This window comes from Solanum pennellii, chromosome 8 (assembly GCF_001406875.1).
Source record: "Solanum pennellii chromosome 8, SPENNV200".
Classification (NCBI taxonomy): Eukaryota; Viridiplantae; Streptophyta; class Magnoliopsida; order Solanales; family Solanaceae; genus Solanum; species Solanum pennellii.
The window spans coordinates 68,868,598-68,885,133 of record NC_028644.1 but is presented as its reverse complement, the minus strand read 5'-3'; the positions used below and the strand labels follow the sequence as shown (position 1 = coordinate 68,885,133).

Here is a 16,536-nt window from a genome sequence, read left to right as displayed (position 1 = left end):
GGGGGAGGGTGGTTTTAGGTGGGGGTGGGGTGTTTGACATAAAAAGGGGACCCAACAAGAAAGGACGGATCTGACGAGGAATGGTGGTGCTGTCAAAAAAAGCCTTCTTTCCAAAGTCTACACTTTGGATTTACAACTATATAGTACTGTTGCTGGTAAATGTATCAAGGTATTGGGTCGGGTCGGGTCGAATCGGTTGACACGGAATCGAATCGAATCAAATGGGTTTTTGCCCGAGCTGGACCGTCTCATATAGAGAGGTAGTATTGGGTTGGGTTGAGTTATATAATAAATTGGTTGTGCTCATCCAGAAATAGATCAAACCAGATTTTCATCCGGACAGATCGACTCATATAGAGGGATAGGGTTAGGTTGGATTGAGCATGCGTGGTGGATTGAAACTGATAAGCTCAATTAAGTCCCATTAGATACAAAATCAGTCAATCGGATTGGTTCAGCCTGATTCAACACTTAGCTTTAGGTTCGTACTTTTAGAAAAAGGGTTAGCTCGATCCAATAAACTCGGCCTTGCACAAGTCTAAGTAAATCATATTAGTTTAATCCCAGTTGGAAATGACCAACCTTCAACCAAGTAATGAACCTGGACTTTGGATCGATCAAGTTAGAATTTTTCTTAAATCAATCATCCGGCTCGATCGTCTATACTTTTATAGTATCAATTTACTAAACGAGTCTATAATGTAAAGAACAAATAAATAAAGTTGATTCAATACATACTATATATGTATACATTATTAAAAATAATTAAACCTTTTATACAATAATAATGTAACTTTTCAAAAGAAAGGTAATCTGGATAAATCATTTCCATCTTTTAACTTTACCTCCGGTCTTTAGTAGCAGAATAGTAAAATAGCTGATATTCTTTCACTTTTCCTTAAATATATCGAGTTTCAATTTTAAAATAAAATACTTTAGTCAAGAGAAACTTTATATACATTTCGGTGGGTAAATAAAGTAAATTTTTTGATTAATTAAGTTAATAAACTTCAGATACCAAATGATTAAACGAAACGAAGAAAAAAGAAGGTGTTGATTAGTGAGTATCAATTTTCCTCTTGTTATACATGTGTTATGCAAAGAATTAAAATCTTTTTGAATGCGGACTTTCGCAACAGTTAATATTTTTCCCATTAAAATGACAAAAAATAAAATAAAAAATAATATGTGAATTCTAGAAGGAAAAATTTTAAAATATTTTTGGAGTAGATAGAGTACTTAATATGGAATAAAAGATGTTGTACTTTATAGTAATTTATTAGTATTAATATACATGTAGTAATGATGTAATTAAGTTGATGTGGTTGTAGAGCCAACTTTGGTCATAATTCTTGTAATAATTGTTTTGTTTAAACATTAATAGACGGTGTAATCAACGGTTAATTAATTAAATTTTATTTGTTAATAGTACTTGTAAGTAAACGAAATTAAAACTACAATTATACATGCCATTATTATTATTATTATTAATAATAACAATCTTATGACAACCAAAGTTGTTCTAATCATAATTTATTGGACTTTATATTTATTCCATCCAGTTATTGCAATTTTGGTATAAACTTTAATTTTTTTTATGTTTCCTCTTGTTTGATATGGTTGTCATTAATTAATTAATTAAATTATATATGGAATTTTGTTTCTTTAATCTTCTCACTTTTTTTTCCTTCAAAAGCATATAATATCTTTGACTAAAGTTACAAAATTGATTTTTTTTTATATATATCCTAAACCTTTAATTTTCCCTACGATAGTATCAGAATGAATATGATATACATCAAACATGTATACGTAATATATAAAGGCTATTAAGAAAATTAACAATGTCAACTACTAACGAAAAAATAAAAATAAAGAAAAAGACTTTATATAAATGTTTATGGATTCAAAATTATCAACAGACTCTTCAAACACGTTAAGAATACTAAAGTTACTCTATTAATTATAAAACTACATGAGCGAATTGCAAAGACATGATTTATATCCATGCGCTTTATATTCATACAATACACCATAGAGAAGAAAAACAAATATACCAATCTCATTATTTGATACATATGAAACTCATATACCAATGATTTTTATTTTTATTTTTTGACAAAATGATTGATATAATTAGATAATATCTCAATCTCCAAAGGGACTAGTAAGTTGACTAAAATGACACTATCATTTGGTTCTTTCAACATCAGTCCAAAACAAACACTCCTTTGTTAGTACTTATGGGCACATGCTTCCATGTGAGAAACCATACTATGAATGACTTTTTGATATCTCATTCACACATATTGAAATTAAAACCTTGTACCAAAATCTAGATATTTTTGTTTCAAATATTATTTCTTCCAAAATTAAATAAAATAAACATTTACTAACCTACTAAATATTCGGGTGATTAAAAGGGAAGCTGAGTGAAATTCAGTATTATTACAGTCTCTTGTGAATTTCTGGAGAAAGTTTTTGAGAGACGTCAATCACAGTAGGGAGGGGGGGGGGGGGTGATTGGAAACGAAGCTAGAACCATGCTTCCAAATCCATTTATCTTACTTGATCGAGGTTGTTTTCATAGTGTTATGTAAGCTTAACTTAGTCCACTCTTTAACTAGAAATTCAATCCAGGGAAGATGACTTAGATGAGGGTCTTTGATTGGGTTGAAGTCGTAAATCGTAACAAAATAATTTTTTAAAAAATCAATTAATAATTGAATTGTTCATAGTGTACTTATTAGCTTTATATATACAAAGATTTTTATATTTACATGATATATGTTAAACTATTCTAATGAAAAATCTGATTTCGTTATCGCTGATAATTTAATCATTTTTATCTTCTTAGAATATATAAATTAACTTATAAACTCATATTAAGAAACTACTAGAATATGTAAATTGCTTGTTGCAACAACATTTAAGGAATGGCCTACATATACAATGTATAATGATGTTACTTCTCTTGCTTATGATGTTTGGTGGATATATGGCTTAAAAATAATAAGTTCACAAAGTTATTTTGTTTTAAAAGTATTGATTTATTCATTTCATTTATTTTTTGGACCCACAATTAATTATATGTACATGCTTAATTCTTATCCATGTTTTATTATTCCTCAAAAAAAAAGTGGATGAGGAAAATAATTATTGTCATTTCTTAGTAAGTATATATATTTCTTTTAGTGAATCATAAAGTTAGCCAAAGTACATATTATGATTTGACAATTGTCTTCTTTTAAGCAGCATATCTCCCATCCAACAATAGGAAATAAAATTGACTATACCGTCATCGTCTCATCGTATAACTCATATTCTGTTAATTGAATAAATTTCGAAAGAAAAAAAAATATCGAAAATACTCTTTAACATGTTTTACCAAGAAAAATTTAGTGTTTTTTTTAAAAAATTTAATGAATAAATATATTTAATTACATTTTCTAATTTTTTTTAGTGATTATTAATCATGTAAGCTATGGTAAGCACATGCACTAGGAATCCACCTGGAAAGTGTTCAAAAGAAGTATGATTAGGTTAATTGCACAGTTTTTCATTACTGATCATCATAATTAGACCCATAATCAGCCAAAAATTAAAAATAAAAAGAATAAAACTTTGTTTTCTTGCTTAGTTATTTTTGCAAAACCAAGGTGGTCTACTCCATTAAACAATTACTCTTTTTTTTTTTAATCAATCAAGCATATGCTTCTTAATTGTTTATTCTCTTTTGTTTGAAAATTTTCAAACTTTTACATAATCCAAGAGAGGTTAATCCAACTTTGCTAATTAATTAAAAAAATAATAATTCTAGCTCAGTTCTCAAAACCCATGTGTGGTAATTTTTTATAAACAGTAAAAGACAAACTCATTTGTCATTCAGTAACTATATTTTGTTTTTAACATGTCCATATTAACTAATTAATTAGAGGATCATTACATTCGTGGCGGATGAGGCTACTTCTCTCTTAATCAGAGTTTTTGAATTGAGCTTTGAAAAAATTATTAGAAGGGAGAGCTTCCTCCGACTATATATGTAGCACGAATTTGAAATAATCGAAATCTAATATCAATACCAAATATTAAAGGACCATCATTTTGTTAATTTCTATTTATTTGATACCTGAATCACTACAAGAAAAGTGCGAATTATATGACGATTTTCCTGGGAATTAATATGAAAATTTGTAAGAAAATATTTTCCTGCGAATTTTCATATCAATCCCCATGTAATTCACATCTTTTTCATAGTGAATTGATAAAATAATACAATATGAAAAAAATAAAAAGAAGGAAAAAATTATATTGATGGATCATAATGGATATAACCTAACACTTCCTCAATTTTGTTTCACCATTTTTTTTTTTTGAAAAAAATTATAAAAGAAGGGAGAGTTGTCATTAATGAATAACTAGTATTATTTTTGTTCAAAGGGGGACCAAAACTTGGTTTTATATTATTGTTAGGACCATTTCTATCTATATCTGTAATTTGAAATTTCTGGTTCGAGTCTTGAAAAAGAAAAAAACTCTGATAAAAAAGTATTTTTTTCATAATAAGTTTTATACGATGCAAATATAAATAAATAAATTAGTAATAAAAGGCAATAACCTTGAAGGAGTTGAACATGGAAGCATGTTTCTTTTTTGTAATACTAAATTAGAGACAACCATGTCTTTTTTGATCTTATCTTAATTAAAGTGATTTTCTATTGTTTTTGTTTAAATAAATAAAAGAAATTAACAATTAGATCGATTAAATTTTTGTTTGATAATATAAATATAAATTAAGAATATATCATATATGCACATCTTATATATATATATATATATATTGGTGAAGAAAGATTCTTGTAATAGCAATGTGTCCTCTTAGCTCTTATGGTCAACATTTTATTATATTCAATAAGTACATTTCAATTCATAGGTGTTTTAATTATTAGTTTAAAAAATATTAACTTTCTCACAAAATTTAGAATGTTAAATTATTTATTTTTCTTTAAGAAAAACAAGAAAATATTTTGTAGGAAAAATCTTGTGGACCTTTGGAAGTCTAAATTGGTCAACAAAAGGAATTGAAATGTCTAATAAATAATTTAATTTGACTGTTAAGTGTCAAAATCTTTTCTATTTGAAGTGAAACAGTAATGGATGTGGTGTCTCATTATTTCAAGAATAATCTACTTTTCTTCCATGCGAATTCAAAATTTAAGCACGATAAAAAAATTTTACCTATAAATTCATTGTATTTTAAAATTTATAATATCAAATTTGTATTACTGAAATTATAGCATTCTTTATATATATATATACTCGATGAAAAAAAATATTTGATTTGAATGAACTTGTTGTCAAGCTACATAGGCTATTACAATTGAATTTGATGAATAAATGGGAAAACTTCAATCTATTTAATGTGTGTCGATGTGAAGGATAATAAATATATATTTTTTTGAGAAAAATAGATATATATTTGATTTTCATTGACATATGGAGACCAGGTTACATGATTAAAAAGATTCATATTTTATGCTTGTGAAAATTCATCAAAGAGGTGAAAAGAGCGTAAACTTAAGTTTAAATACTAAGGAGAAACTACGTACTTAGACATACTTCATTACTATATATACTGTTATTATCTATATTTTCAAATTATTACGTATCTTATCACCAACTAAGAGTTTCCTTTTATATATTAATGAAGATACACGTACATAAATGTATATATATGTATCTAGCGTGATTTATATCTATATGGGGTATCAGATACATATGAGAGTGATTAGAAAGATGGAGAGAGGCGAGTGAGATATGTTATGTATATCTGATACATGTGAATACACTTGGATACAATATATTAAGAACAAATAACAATTAATTTTAACCCGTCTACAACTCGAGATACATGTATTTGGACACATCAAAATCTAGTAAGATACTTAATATCATAAATTAGAGTGTATCTAAGTAATTAGTTCTTAAACTAGTGAGATTTCGGTAAATTTTCCTTAAAAGATTCCGTTGCCTTTCTCCATTTTATTTGCATGAAAATGGGCCTGAAGCCCAACGATCTACTCAAGTTCCTTGTTTCATTAAGCCCATAACTTATAAAGCCCACACATTTCATTTTTGTCAAAACACAACTATTTTCTCTCTCATAAATGTGACAATTTTGTGAGATGAAAAGGATATAATCTTGGAATTATTTCTAATAATATTGTTGATTTACTATACATTTAACATTAAAAAAAAAATCTCTTTCAAAGTATCTCTATTTATAAATTATGATTACTTTTAGTGAGATTGTGATACCTTAAAAGCACAATGGATGATACAACTTAATTTAGTAGTTGCAACTTCGATATGAACGAGTACATAAATTTGGAAGTTTGTTGAAAACCTTGATTATTATACTCCTTCAGCATCATGTTGAATTTTCTTGCAATCGTTGATCGGTTTAATAATACAAATAAACTTTTACTTAATTTTGTAGTTAGTTATCTTTTGCACAATGAGATCTTGATATTAGTCTAGACTAATAATTTAGCATCACATGCGGAATATAATTTTCTATTGACGAAAAATGGCTATACCTAAGCCTACTACATTACAATATATTGTCTTTCTAAAATACACGTCTCAGAAAGACGTTGTGTATCAATTGCTCAACAATAAAAAAAAATTTAAATATAATTTATATTACGTTTCATCCAATTGCGTGCAATTGTTTCGATAATAATAGAACATAGGAATCAATTATCTTTTTTTCCAAAAAGTACTTGCAAGTATTGAATAAAGCTAATTACCTTCTTAAACACTTCGACCAATTATATATAATATACATTTTTAATCCACAATATATACACTATCATCATATATATATATATGTATATTAGTAAACTAGATAACCACGATATGTTTCCTCTAAACCTAAATTAAAAAAAATTATATAAGAAAAGAGAAAAAAAAAAAACGAACCAACTGTAAAAATAACCCAATCTTATTATTAATTAATTAATATTAACAAAATGGGACCATTTTTTTCTTGAAAAAAACAAAAAGAGAAAAACTGAATTTTACTGAAAATACCTAGTACTCCACTATAAAAAGATTATAGCAGAAAGAGTTTCGTGTTCTTGTTGATCAACCCTTTTGCAGATCATCATCAATAGAGGTAAAACCACTTATACTAAATTTTGATTTTTTTTAGATATATCTTTCTTTTTTTTTTTTTTTTGATTTTAGATGTCCATTTTATTGATTTTTTCTAGTCCATGTAATTGGATTATCCATATCTTCCAAACCCTTTTAAGAGCCATTGCTTCTCTTATATCATTTGGCTTAGTAGTTTGTAGGAGTAGGAATAGTCTTTTCTTGATCTGAGGGGGTTTTCCTGAATCAAGTCACTTGTGGTTGGTTTGTAACTTGTAAAGATTGAATCTTTATAGAATTTTTCATCTGGGGTTGGCTTATATTTTGTGAAGATTGAATCTTTATAGGAATTTTCATCTGGGGTTGGCTTATGTTTTGTGAAGATTGGATCTTTATAAGGATTTACTACCTGGGGTGGCCTTATATTTTGTAAAGATTGAAGCTTTATAGGATTTTTTAAAAATCTGGGGTTGGCTTATGTTTTGTGTAGAGTTGTATTTGGAATGTTAGATTAGTGAACTATATCTGGGTTTGGCTGTGAAGATTGAACCTAACTATTATTATCAACAGTAGATTACTTAGGTGTTGTGTGGTTTGCCGATGGCTCGGTTGATTCTGCCTTGCAAGGGTTCGAGTTTGTCGAAGACGTGTCTCTTGGGTTTGATCTCCAATGCTCCTGTGATTATTCAACTCCCTTTTCTTCATTCTATAAGCAAATAATGAAAAATAAATGAAAGAGGTGTTAGTTATTTGAGAGTCAAGTAGTGTTATAGGTCTTGTGTAAACTGTGTGGTTCTCCACCAACTCGACAAGTGATATTTTGCAGCTTTATTGATGTTTTTGTTACCTAATTGAGAACTTAAGCACAGTCTTAATCAATCTTTGGCACTGGGAAAGGCTTATCCTTCTAGATTCTGGCTTTATGTAGTACTTATAATTGGTTTTAGTCTTTCTGCCACAGTTCTATTTTAATTAGTTTGAGTTTCAGACTTTCTTTTGGTGTCTTATTCTTCGTCAAGCTTCTTTCATGTGCTAATGGTGTCTTTTGAAGTATACCTAGTTAGTGTAAGCTAGCTTTTGATGACTTGATTTCACCTAAGAATTGATTTCCATTTTATCTCTGTAGTCTCAGGCAAGTTGCCGTGTTACTTCTGTTGGGCGCTCGAGGGATATCTGCAGATATAAAAAATACCTTACTTCAGAGGTTTGTGAATATTTCTTGGCTGGCTTCTGCCATAAGCATTGATTATCTGCTTTTGGTTTTAATGCATTGTCTTACTTTGTCTAGTGCATGTTTTTCTCTTTTCTTATATTCAATTATTCTGCTTTTTTAACTAGGTTGCGCATTGGAGGAAGTGTCAAATCCCGCGTTTTCCATTAGTTGTAAGCAATTATGTCCAGATTATAATGTACTTGCATATTTTGTCAATAGTGTTTTCCTATGCTGACGTTTGTTTTGTTTGTTTGTATGTTTCCCAGCAACCTAGAAGAATTGACCGGAGATTAATCTGTTCAGTTGCAACTGAACCTCTACCAAAAGAAGTTGAAGAATCCAAGATGGAAGCACCAAAGGAAATCTTTCTGAAGGATTACAAACAACCTGATTACTATTTTGACACGGTATATCCCTTGATTCTTCTTCTATCTAGGTGAAGGTTTGGATTTTCTTCAAGTTTTGTGTCTAAATCAAATTACTATTTTAGTTGGATCTGAAATTCGCACTGGGTGAGGAAAGTACTATTGTCGCTTCCAAAATTGCTGTCAACCCCAGAGTTGAAGGTACATCTTGTTACCCCTTCGGATTTCTTATTTTTATCTGCAATTCGTTTCGCGAAAAAAATAAAACAGAATCATCCACAACACACTTTCTTCTTTCACATTTCACTGGGTTGATATACCTAAACTAAATGATACATACTTCTTGCCTGATTGAGGTTTCTCAAAACTTTGATAGTTGTATTTATTCCAGAACTCACAATGTGTTGCTAATATATCTTGAACAGGTCAGTCTTTCCCACTTGTCCTAGATGGGCGAGATCTGAAGTTGCAATCAGTTAAGATCAATGGCAATCCGCTGAAGGTACCTATATCAGAGTCTTGCTCCTAGAACGTTCAAAGATGTCTTTTAATTTTTACATGATATGTCACATGATGTTACTTTTACTCATACATGATTCACCTAATGTGTTTAGGAGGAAGATTTCCACGTGGACTCGCGCCACCTGACTCTGAAATCCCCTCCAAGTAGCAAATTCACCTTGGAGATTGTGACAGAAATATATCCTCAGAAGAACACATCCTTAGAGGTGAAATAGAAGGGCAGGATTTTGTCTTATTTATAATTTTTTCTTGCACTTCGAATTTTAGTAACACTGTGAAATGGGTTTGTGGTGACCTTATCCATATTTACTTCAGGGTCTTTACAAGTCATCAGGGAATTTCTGCACCCAATGTGAGGCTGAGGGTTTCCGTAAGATTACGTTCTATCAGGTATGCCTTCTTTTTATTGTTTGTCCTCTAGGATATTATTGTTTTTTTAAATGCTTGGTAATGGCTGACATTTTCTCCATTAGGATCGCCCTGACATTATGGCAAAATACACTTGTCGCATAGAGGCAGACAAATCCTTGTATCCTGTATTGTTGTCAAATGGAAACCTTATAGAGCAAGGAGATCTGGAGGTACACTTGGATTTTCCTGTACTATTTGTTGAAAGTTGTTTTCTAGTAACCCTTATGCAACTAATCAAATTATTCTCTCTTTTTTTTTTTTTTGCAGGGAGGAAAGCATTATACTCTTTGGGAGGATCCTTTCAAGAAGCCCAGTTATCTTTTTGCATTGGTTGCTGGTCAGTTGGTGAGCAGAGATGACACATTTACAACCTGTTCAGGCCGTAAGGTCTCCCTTAGAATCTGGACCCCTGCACAAGATCTGCCCAAGACAGAACATGCCATGTATTCTCTCAAGGCAGCTATGAAGTGGGATGAAGATGTGAGATTTTAGGTTCTTTGATGTACAGCAAGTTAATTATCTTTGTTGTCTTGTGTCTTATGACAATTTCTTTGTTAAAAATTTTCCAACAGGTTTTCGGGCGGGAGTATGACCTGGATCTTTTTAATATCGTTGCTGTTCCAGATTTTAACATGTTAGTTTTCTGGTTTCTTCACTTTCTCATTTTCTATTCTTGACATTTTTCTTTTCTTCTCTTTGTTTATCCACTCTCCTAATTTTTTCTGTGGATAATAACTGTTTTTTTTCATTTCATTTCCAGGGGAGCAATGGAAAACAAGAGCTTGAATGTATGAGATTTGAGATGTTATTGCATTGTATTGCTCTGTTTATGACTTTTTCTTAATTATCACCTAATTATTTGACTTTGTTTTCAACAGATATTCAATTCCAAGCTTGTCCTGGCATCCCCAGAAACTGCAACAGATGCTGATTATGCGGCAATACTGGGTGTGATTGGACATGAGGTGTGTGATATGTTTTCATAAGCTATTGAAATTCATGAACTTTATTTTGTTTACTGATTCTTGAATGCTGAGCAAATCACCATTTCTTGTCCGTGTTGCAGTACTTCCACAATTGGACAGGCAACAGGTTTGTCCATAACCCAATCTTTCCTTCTCACAGAAAATAAAAAGCTGGTTAATATAGTAGCTATTTATTCCATTATATTACTATTTGTATCTTCTAGGTCTTTTGGTGTATAATGGACGATTATATACTCAAATTCCGGAAAACACATCAGGAGTTATTAGCCTTTTCTTTAAAAAATTATTGTAGCTCTCTATTGTTGCTGCTTCTGATGAGAAATAAAGTTTCATATGTTAATTTAAAAAATACTTGAAGTTTAAACTTATTTCTTGATACAAGGCAGTGTACTTGTTTGCTGTGTACTTTGAGAGTATTCTCGTTGTTAGAAACTTCTATTAACTATTGAGCTCAATGCAGAGTTACATGTCGTGACTGGTTCCAGCTCAGTTTAAAGGAAGGACTTACTGTTTTCCGTGATCAGGTTGGATTTATTCCTTTATATGATGGGTATACAAACAATTTTCTGGTAGCCTTAGCTAATAAGGTTCTTGAATGATTCATGCAGGAGTTTTCGTCTGATTTGGGAAGCCGTCCTGTGAAAAGAATTGCTGATGTCTCAAAGCTTCGAATGTATCAGTTCCCGCAGGTTCAAAGACTTCTTTAAGTTCTTTCTTTATAATATTCCTACTTCTTATATATACATGGATTGCCAAATCAAAATGCTCCACAATGAGCTACTGAATTGTGGATGACTAGTTAAATTTGCTAACTATTATCCTTATTTTGTAGGATGCTGGTCCAATGGCTCATCCTGTAAGGCCTCACTCTTATATAAAGGTAGATAATCTCTTTGAATAGGAATGATCCTTGTTTAGCAAACGCTGGCCCCACCTTCTTGGAAAATTTTCTCATTCTTTTTTTCTCTTTTTATGTTGACAGATGGATAACTTCTACACAGGCAAGTTTGAGTTAACTGTCATTGAAGAGGAGTTTTAATTTCTTTTGAGCCCAAATTCGGTGATTATTTTTGTTACTGATTGTTACTGATGTTTGGTTGTGATGGCTGGTCTGGCTTTGAATATTCATGAACATGCAGTTACGGTAAGATCCTGATAATTCTGTTTTATCATTGTTCTAACTTTTATGCCCTGGTATCTTTGGTCTCCCAAGGTATTTATTAACTATTGTTCCTTTGTTCCATTTTCTCTTTTGCAGGTATATGAGAAGGTAATGCACTTCCTCTCTTGCCCCTCCTCATGTGGCATTTTGTGCCTCTCTTTTTTTCTCCCTTTCCGGTGCCACCAGATCCAAGACCTTATGTGTGCTTGAAACCATTTCGTGTTTTGACTCACCATTGGTTTAATCACTATTTCTGTTATCAGGGAGCTGAAGTGGTCAGGATGTACAAAACCTTGTTAGGTAGCCAAGGATTTAGAAAAGTAAGAAAACGATAATCTCTTGCCTATTTTTGTAGTACTGACAAATGATTTCCGAACTTCAGAGTCTCAAGAATCTGATATACCCCCTTTCCCCTTCAGGGAACAGATTTATATTTTGAGAGGCATGATGGTCAAGCAGTAACATGTGAAGACTTTTTTGCTGCCATGCGAGATGCCAACAATGCAGATTTTGCTAATTTCTTGTTATGGTAGGCGACTCTTCCTTCTCGCCAGTCGAACCAGTTTTCGTGATTCCCTTCAAAGTTAAGCTTTGAATGAAACACAATTGCAGGTACTCGCAAGCTGGGACACCTGTAGTGAAGGTTACCACAAATTATAATGCTGAAGGGCGCACTTTCTCCCTCAAGTTTAGGTAAAAAACATTAAATGGATTTTTGTTTAGACTAACCTATATGGTTTAGGCTAACTTATTTCATCTAATGTTTTCCCAGTCAAGAGGTGCCTCCAACCCCCGGCCAGTCTGCAAAAGAACCTGTGTTTATTCCTGTTGCTGTAGGTCTGCTGGATTCAAGTGGTAAGGACATGCCTCTATCTTCGGTTCATCATGATGGGAAATTGGAGAGTTTTGCAAGCAGTGGTCAAAACGTATACACCACAGTTCTCCGCGTAACGAAGGTTAGCCTTGAAGTTTTGATGGACTGGTGTAGTCAATTCCACTTAATTTAACTCTATATATGCAGAGCACAATGATAACTTTGATCAAATATATATGCTTATCCGGCATTTTGTTCCTCCTATGACGTAATAAGGATGTAATAAAGGACTTTTTTCTTGTACTGTGCAGAAGGAGGAGGAATTTGTGTTCAATGACGTATCTGAGAGGCCAACACCATCTATATTGCGAGGTTTCAGTGCTCCCATCAGGCTTGAGTCTGATCTCACTGATAGTGATCTACTTTTCCTTCTTGCTCATGATTCTGATGAGTTTAACCGGTGCGTATTTTTTAAGTCTCTTGTTCAATACATTTTAGCTGATCACAAATTTGAATAGTCAAAGATTAATATGATCTGTCTCTTAGGTGGGAGGCGGGACAAGTGTTGGCAAGGAAGTTGATGCTCAGTCTGGTAGCTGATTTCCAACAGAATAAGGCTTTGGTTCTTAACCCTCAGTTTTTGCAGGGGATCAAAAGCATACTCACCGACTCAAGCTTGGATAAGGTGCGTGCCCACCTCTTTTCTTGTAGATGTTAGTGTTTCATGTCGGTAGAAAAATGTTTCGCTAATTACTGTTGTATACTTTCAGGAATTCATTGCAAAGGCAATAACTTTGCCTGGTATAGGAGAAATCATGGACATGATGACGGTTGCTGATCCAGATGCCGTTCATGCAGTGCGGACTTTCATCAGGAAGCAACTGGCTTCTGAATTGAAACAAGAGTTCCTTATCACTGTAATCATCTCTCAAACTCTAAAATTTTTACTTTTCTCAATTAACTTGAAAACGTTCTTAATGAAAATAAACCTTGAAATACTCTTTGCAGGCTAAAAACAACAGGAGCTCTGGTGCTTATGAGTTCGATCATAACAATATGGCACGTCGTGCTCTTAAAAATATTGCTCTTGGTCTGTTTGTCTTCTCATCTTTCTCGATAGAGTATTTTTAGAATTTGACAAATTACAATTCCACTGACCTATTTTGTCTACAGCTTATCTTGGATCACTTGAAGACCCAGAAATCACAGAACTTCTATTGAATGAATACAGAAACGCCACAAACATGACAGATCAGTTTGCAGCTTTAGTGGCTATCGATCAGCAACCTGCAATTCGTGAAGAAATTTTGGCTGATTTCTATAACAAGTGGCAGGATGATTACTTGGTACATCTCTATGCCTCTAATACCTGACTGTTTTTTTTTACCGTAATTCTTGTCTACCGGACATGTTCTTGCCTTCAAATTGTTGTGTAAAACCTGCATGACGTCGAATCATTCATAACTCAGAGGGAAACTAAAAAATCTAAAAATCCTTATCTCACTCTATTTTTCCGTAGGTTGTGAACAAGTGGCTTGCTCTTCAAGCTATGTCAGACATGCCTGGTAATGTTGAGAATGTCAAGAAACTTCTAAACCATACAGCCTTTGACCTACGTAATCCAAATAAGGTATGTTTTTTCGAGTTTGATGTCTTTCGTACTCTTCAACAAAGCCAGTGGATGTGCCGGATCCTCCAAAAGGGGCGCACTTTTGGGGGATCTGACATGGGTACAGACACATTAGCAACATATAGCTTTCTAGTTTATGTCAATTACAAGCCATGATGTTTTATTTTGGACAAATGCACAGGTTTATTCGTTGATCGGAGGATTTTGTGGTTCACCTGTCAACTTCCATAGCAAGGATGGCTCCGGCTACAAGTTCTTGGGAGAACTAGTGGTGAAGCTTGACAAGATGAATCCACAGGTCTCTTACATTACTATTTCAATTGCTTTTGATACAATTCACCAATGAATCACGAAATGCTATTTGTTCTTGAAAGAAAATGCTTGAACACGACCACTGACATTTCGTCTTCTTATACACTCATGATCCATCTTGGTCAATCCGATCTTGAACTAAAGGACGGTTTTCCAGTAGTACGAGAGTGTCTTAGCTATTCTTCTTCTAATGGATGGCAGGTGGCTTCACGAATGGTTTCAGCGTTCTCCAGGTGGAAACGTTATGATGAAACAAGACAAAGTCTCGCGAAGGTAAGTAATTGCTTTCCTTAGACGTTCTTCCGGGGAGAAGTTCCATTCGAGTGTTGTGTTTGCATAGAAAGGTTGGAAAGTAAAGAAATATATTATTGTGTTAAACAGGAACAATTAGAGATGATCTTGTCTACTGAGGGACTCTCAGAGAATGTGTTCGAAATCGCATCGAAGAGCTTGGCAGCTTGATTTTTAATTTTTATATTTTTGGTTTCATTTTTCAGTTATTGAAACAGTTCTATATGTTCCAAAGAGTCTATAATTATGTAATGGTTTCAGTAAACATTTAAACTAGTTCACAAACTTAGTTTTCGTTACATTTAGTAATATTCATGCCTGCAATTTGCATTAGAATTGCGTTGTTCGTAGATATTAATCCCTCCGTTTAAAAAATAATGACCTAATTTGACCATATGTTCAATGATTTGGCTATATTTGTAACTAGAATAGCCATTTGTTCATCCCAATATGAAGGCCCATTACTGTCTGAGTTAATAGACTAATCTAGGCCCAATATCCAAGCCCAACAAAAGTATTTGTATCAGCCCAATAAAAAAGAATGAGCAACAGCAAAGGGAACTGGGCCTCAAGCCCAATGCTTTAGCGATATCTGTAAGGCCATTTGTCCATAGCCCAAATTCCATATCCAAAAACTTTTTCTAGTTATACATACAATTATGGAAAAATTATCTAAATCTGACTCAATGGACCTAATATCAAGCCCCTTTATCGCCGATAACTTTCGGAACTTCGATCACACGGAACGCCACATTTGTTTGACTAATTTTTAATACACGTGAGACAAAGTATGCACGTTCGAGACACATAATGCACGTACGAAGCACATGATGCATGTGTGATACACGTTACAAGTGCACAAGATACACACACATCATTGATATTAATGGACTGATCTATTCCCAATATCCCAAGCCCAAATCTTGCGAACCGACCTAACTAGAATTGTGTATACTCCAAAAAGTTTGTCTAGTTATACATTGAACAACTCAAAAATATATAAAGGCTATACAATGGGGTAATGCTGTGGTTCATGTAATAAAAAATAAATAAATAGTAGAAAATGTGAATTTTAACTATATAGTGCCAATATTTAAAAGGTTTGTTATTTTATGTCAATTCTATATATGATATACCATGCCAACAGAAAATACAAGGGAGGTGGGGGCCTAAGGCCCAAGTAAAAGTAGAGCAGAAGACCAAAGGAGTGAGATTGGGCCTGAATCATTATGCTTTCTCACCAGGCCCACCATAAAGTATATAATGTTCAAATTTTCCTGGTCTAGCATGTGGATAATCTTCAATTTTGTATAAATTAGCATCGTCGATATGTGTGATTATTCTATCTACGTCTATCATTTCACCTTTAGAATTTAAAACTTGAAGTCCCCTACAATAAGCATCATAAGTAGTGTCATTAATGGGGAAAAGACTCGACCCCATCGGAGGTTCAGGTACGCCTGGTGGACTATATACTACTCCTCCCCTTTCAACATCTGTAGCAAAGCTAGTCAAGCTAGTGAAGATCCGTTGAGGCCAGAAACCAACTTTTATATGATTATCTTTCATGAGAAGCCACCAGTTCCCGTTGACTAGATCCTTATATATTTAGAAAAGCAATGTCTTAGTTATATATATATATATATATATATATATATATATATATATATAT

The 16,536-nt window shown here is 32.6% G+C and overlaps 1 protein-coding gene and 1 pseudogene across 2 annotated transcripts; one reads left to right on the top strand and one right to left on the bottom strand.

Moving 5' to 3' along the window:
• The first annotated feature begins 7,039 nt into the window (after nt 1–7,039).
• LOC107028384 (puromycin-sensitive aminopeptidase) lies at nt 7,040–15,200 on the top strand. 2 transcript variants are annotated; one of them, XM_027918789.1, is made up of 34 exons: nt 7,159–7,180; nt 7,732–7,836; nt 8,285–8,362; nt 8,497–8,541; nt 8,638–8,778; nt 8,862–8,937; nt 9,162–9,238; nt 9,351–9,464; nt 9,574–9,648; nt 9,732–9,839; nt 9,937–10,149; nt 10,242–10,303; nt 10,430–10,457; nt 10,548–10,634; nt 10,736–10,761; nt 11,116–11,179; nt 11,264–11,344; nt 11,488–11,535; nt 11,638–11,656; nt 11,795–11,799; nt 11,914–11,925; nt 12,081–12,137; nt 12,237–12,346; nt 12,430–12,510; nt 12,590–12,773; nt 12,943–13,091; nt 13,178–13,316; nt 13,402–13,548; nt 13,640–13,721; nt 13,805–13,977; nt 14,151–14,261; nt 14,443–14,559; nt 14,775–14,846; nt 14,955–15,200. In XM_027918789.1, the coding sequence occupies exons 2-34, from the start codon at nt 7,759–7,761 to the stop codon at nt 15,033–15,035; spliced, it is 2,940 nt and encodes a 979-aa protein (XP_027774590.1). In that variant the 5' UTR covers nt 7,159–7,180; nt 7,732–7,758; the 3' UTR covers nt 15,036–15,200. The 2 variants fall into 2 exon arrangements, with proteins under 2 accessions (XP_015084921.1, XP_027774590.1); XM_015229435.2 differs by lacking the exon at nt 7,732–7,836 and having other exon boundaries at nt 7,040–7,180.
• Nucleotides 15,201–16,091: 891 nt separating this feature from the next.
• LOC107027894 overlaps nt 16,092–16,536 on the bottom strand; it is an 8,215-nt pseudogene continuing 7,770 nt past the window's right edge.

Coding starts and splice junctions, on each gene's coding strand:
- LOC107028384 (XM_027918789.1), top strand. CDS start 7,759: ATGGCTCGGTTGATTCTGCCTTGCAAGGGTTCGAGTTTGTCGAAGACG. Junction 8,938..9,161: donor TGTCAACCCCAGAGTTGAAG/GTACATCTTGTT, acceptor TATCTTGAACAG/GTCAGTCTTTCCCACTTGTC. Junction 14,262..14,442: donor ACCTACGTAATCCAAATAAG/GTATGTTTTTTC, acceptor ACAAATGCACAG/GTTTATTCGTTGATCGGAGG.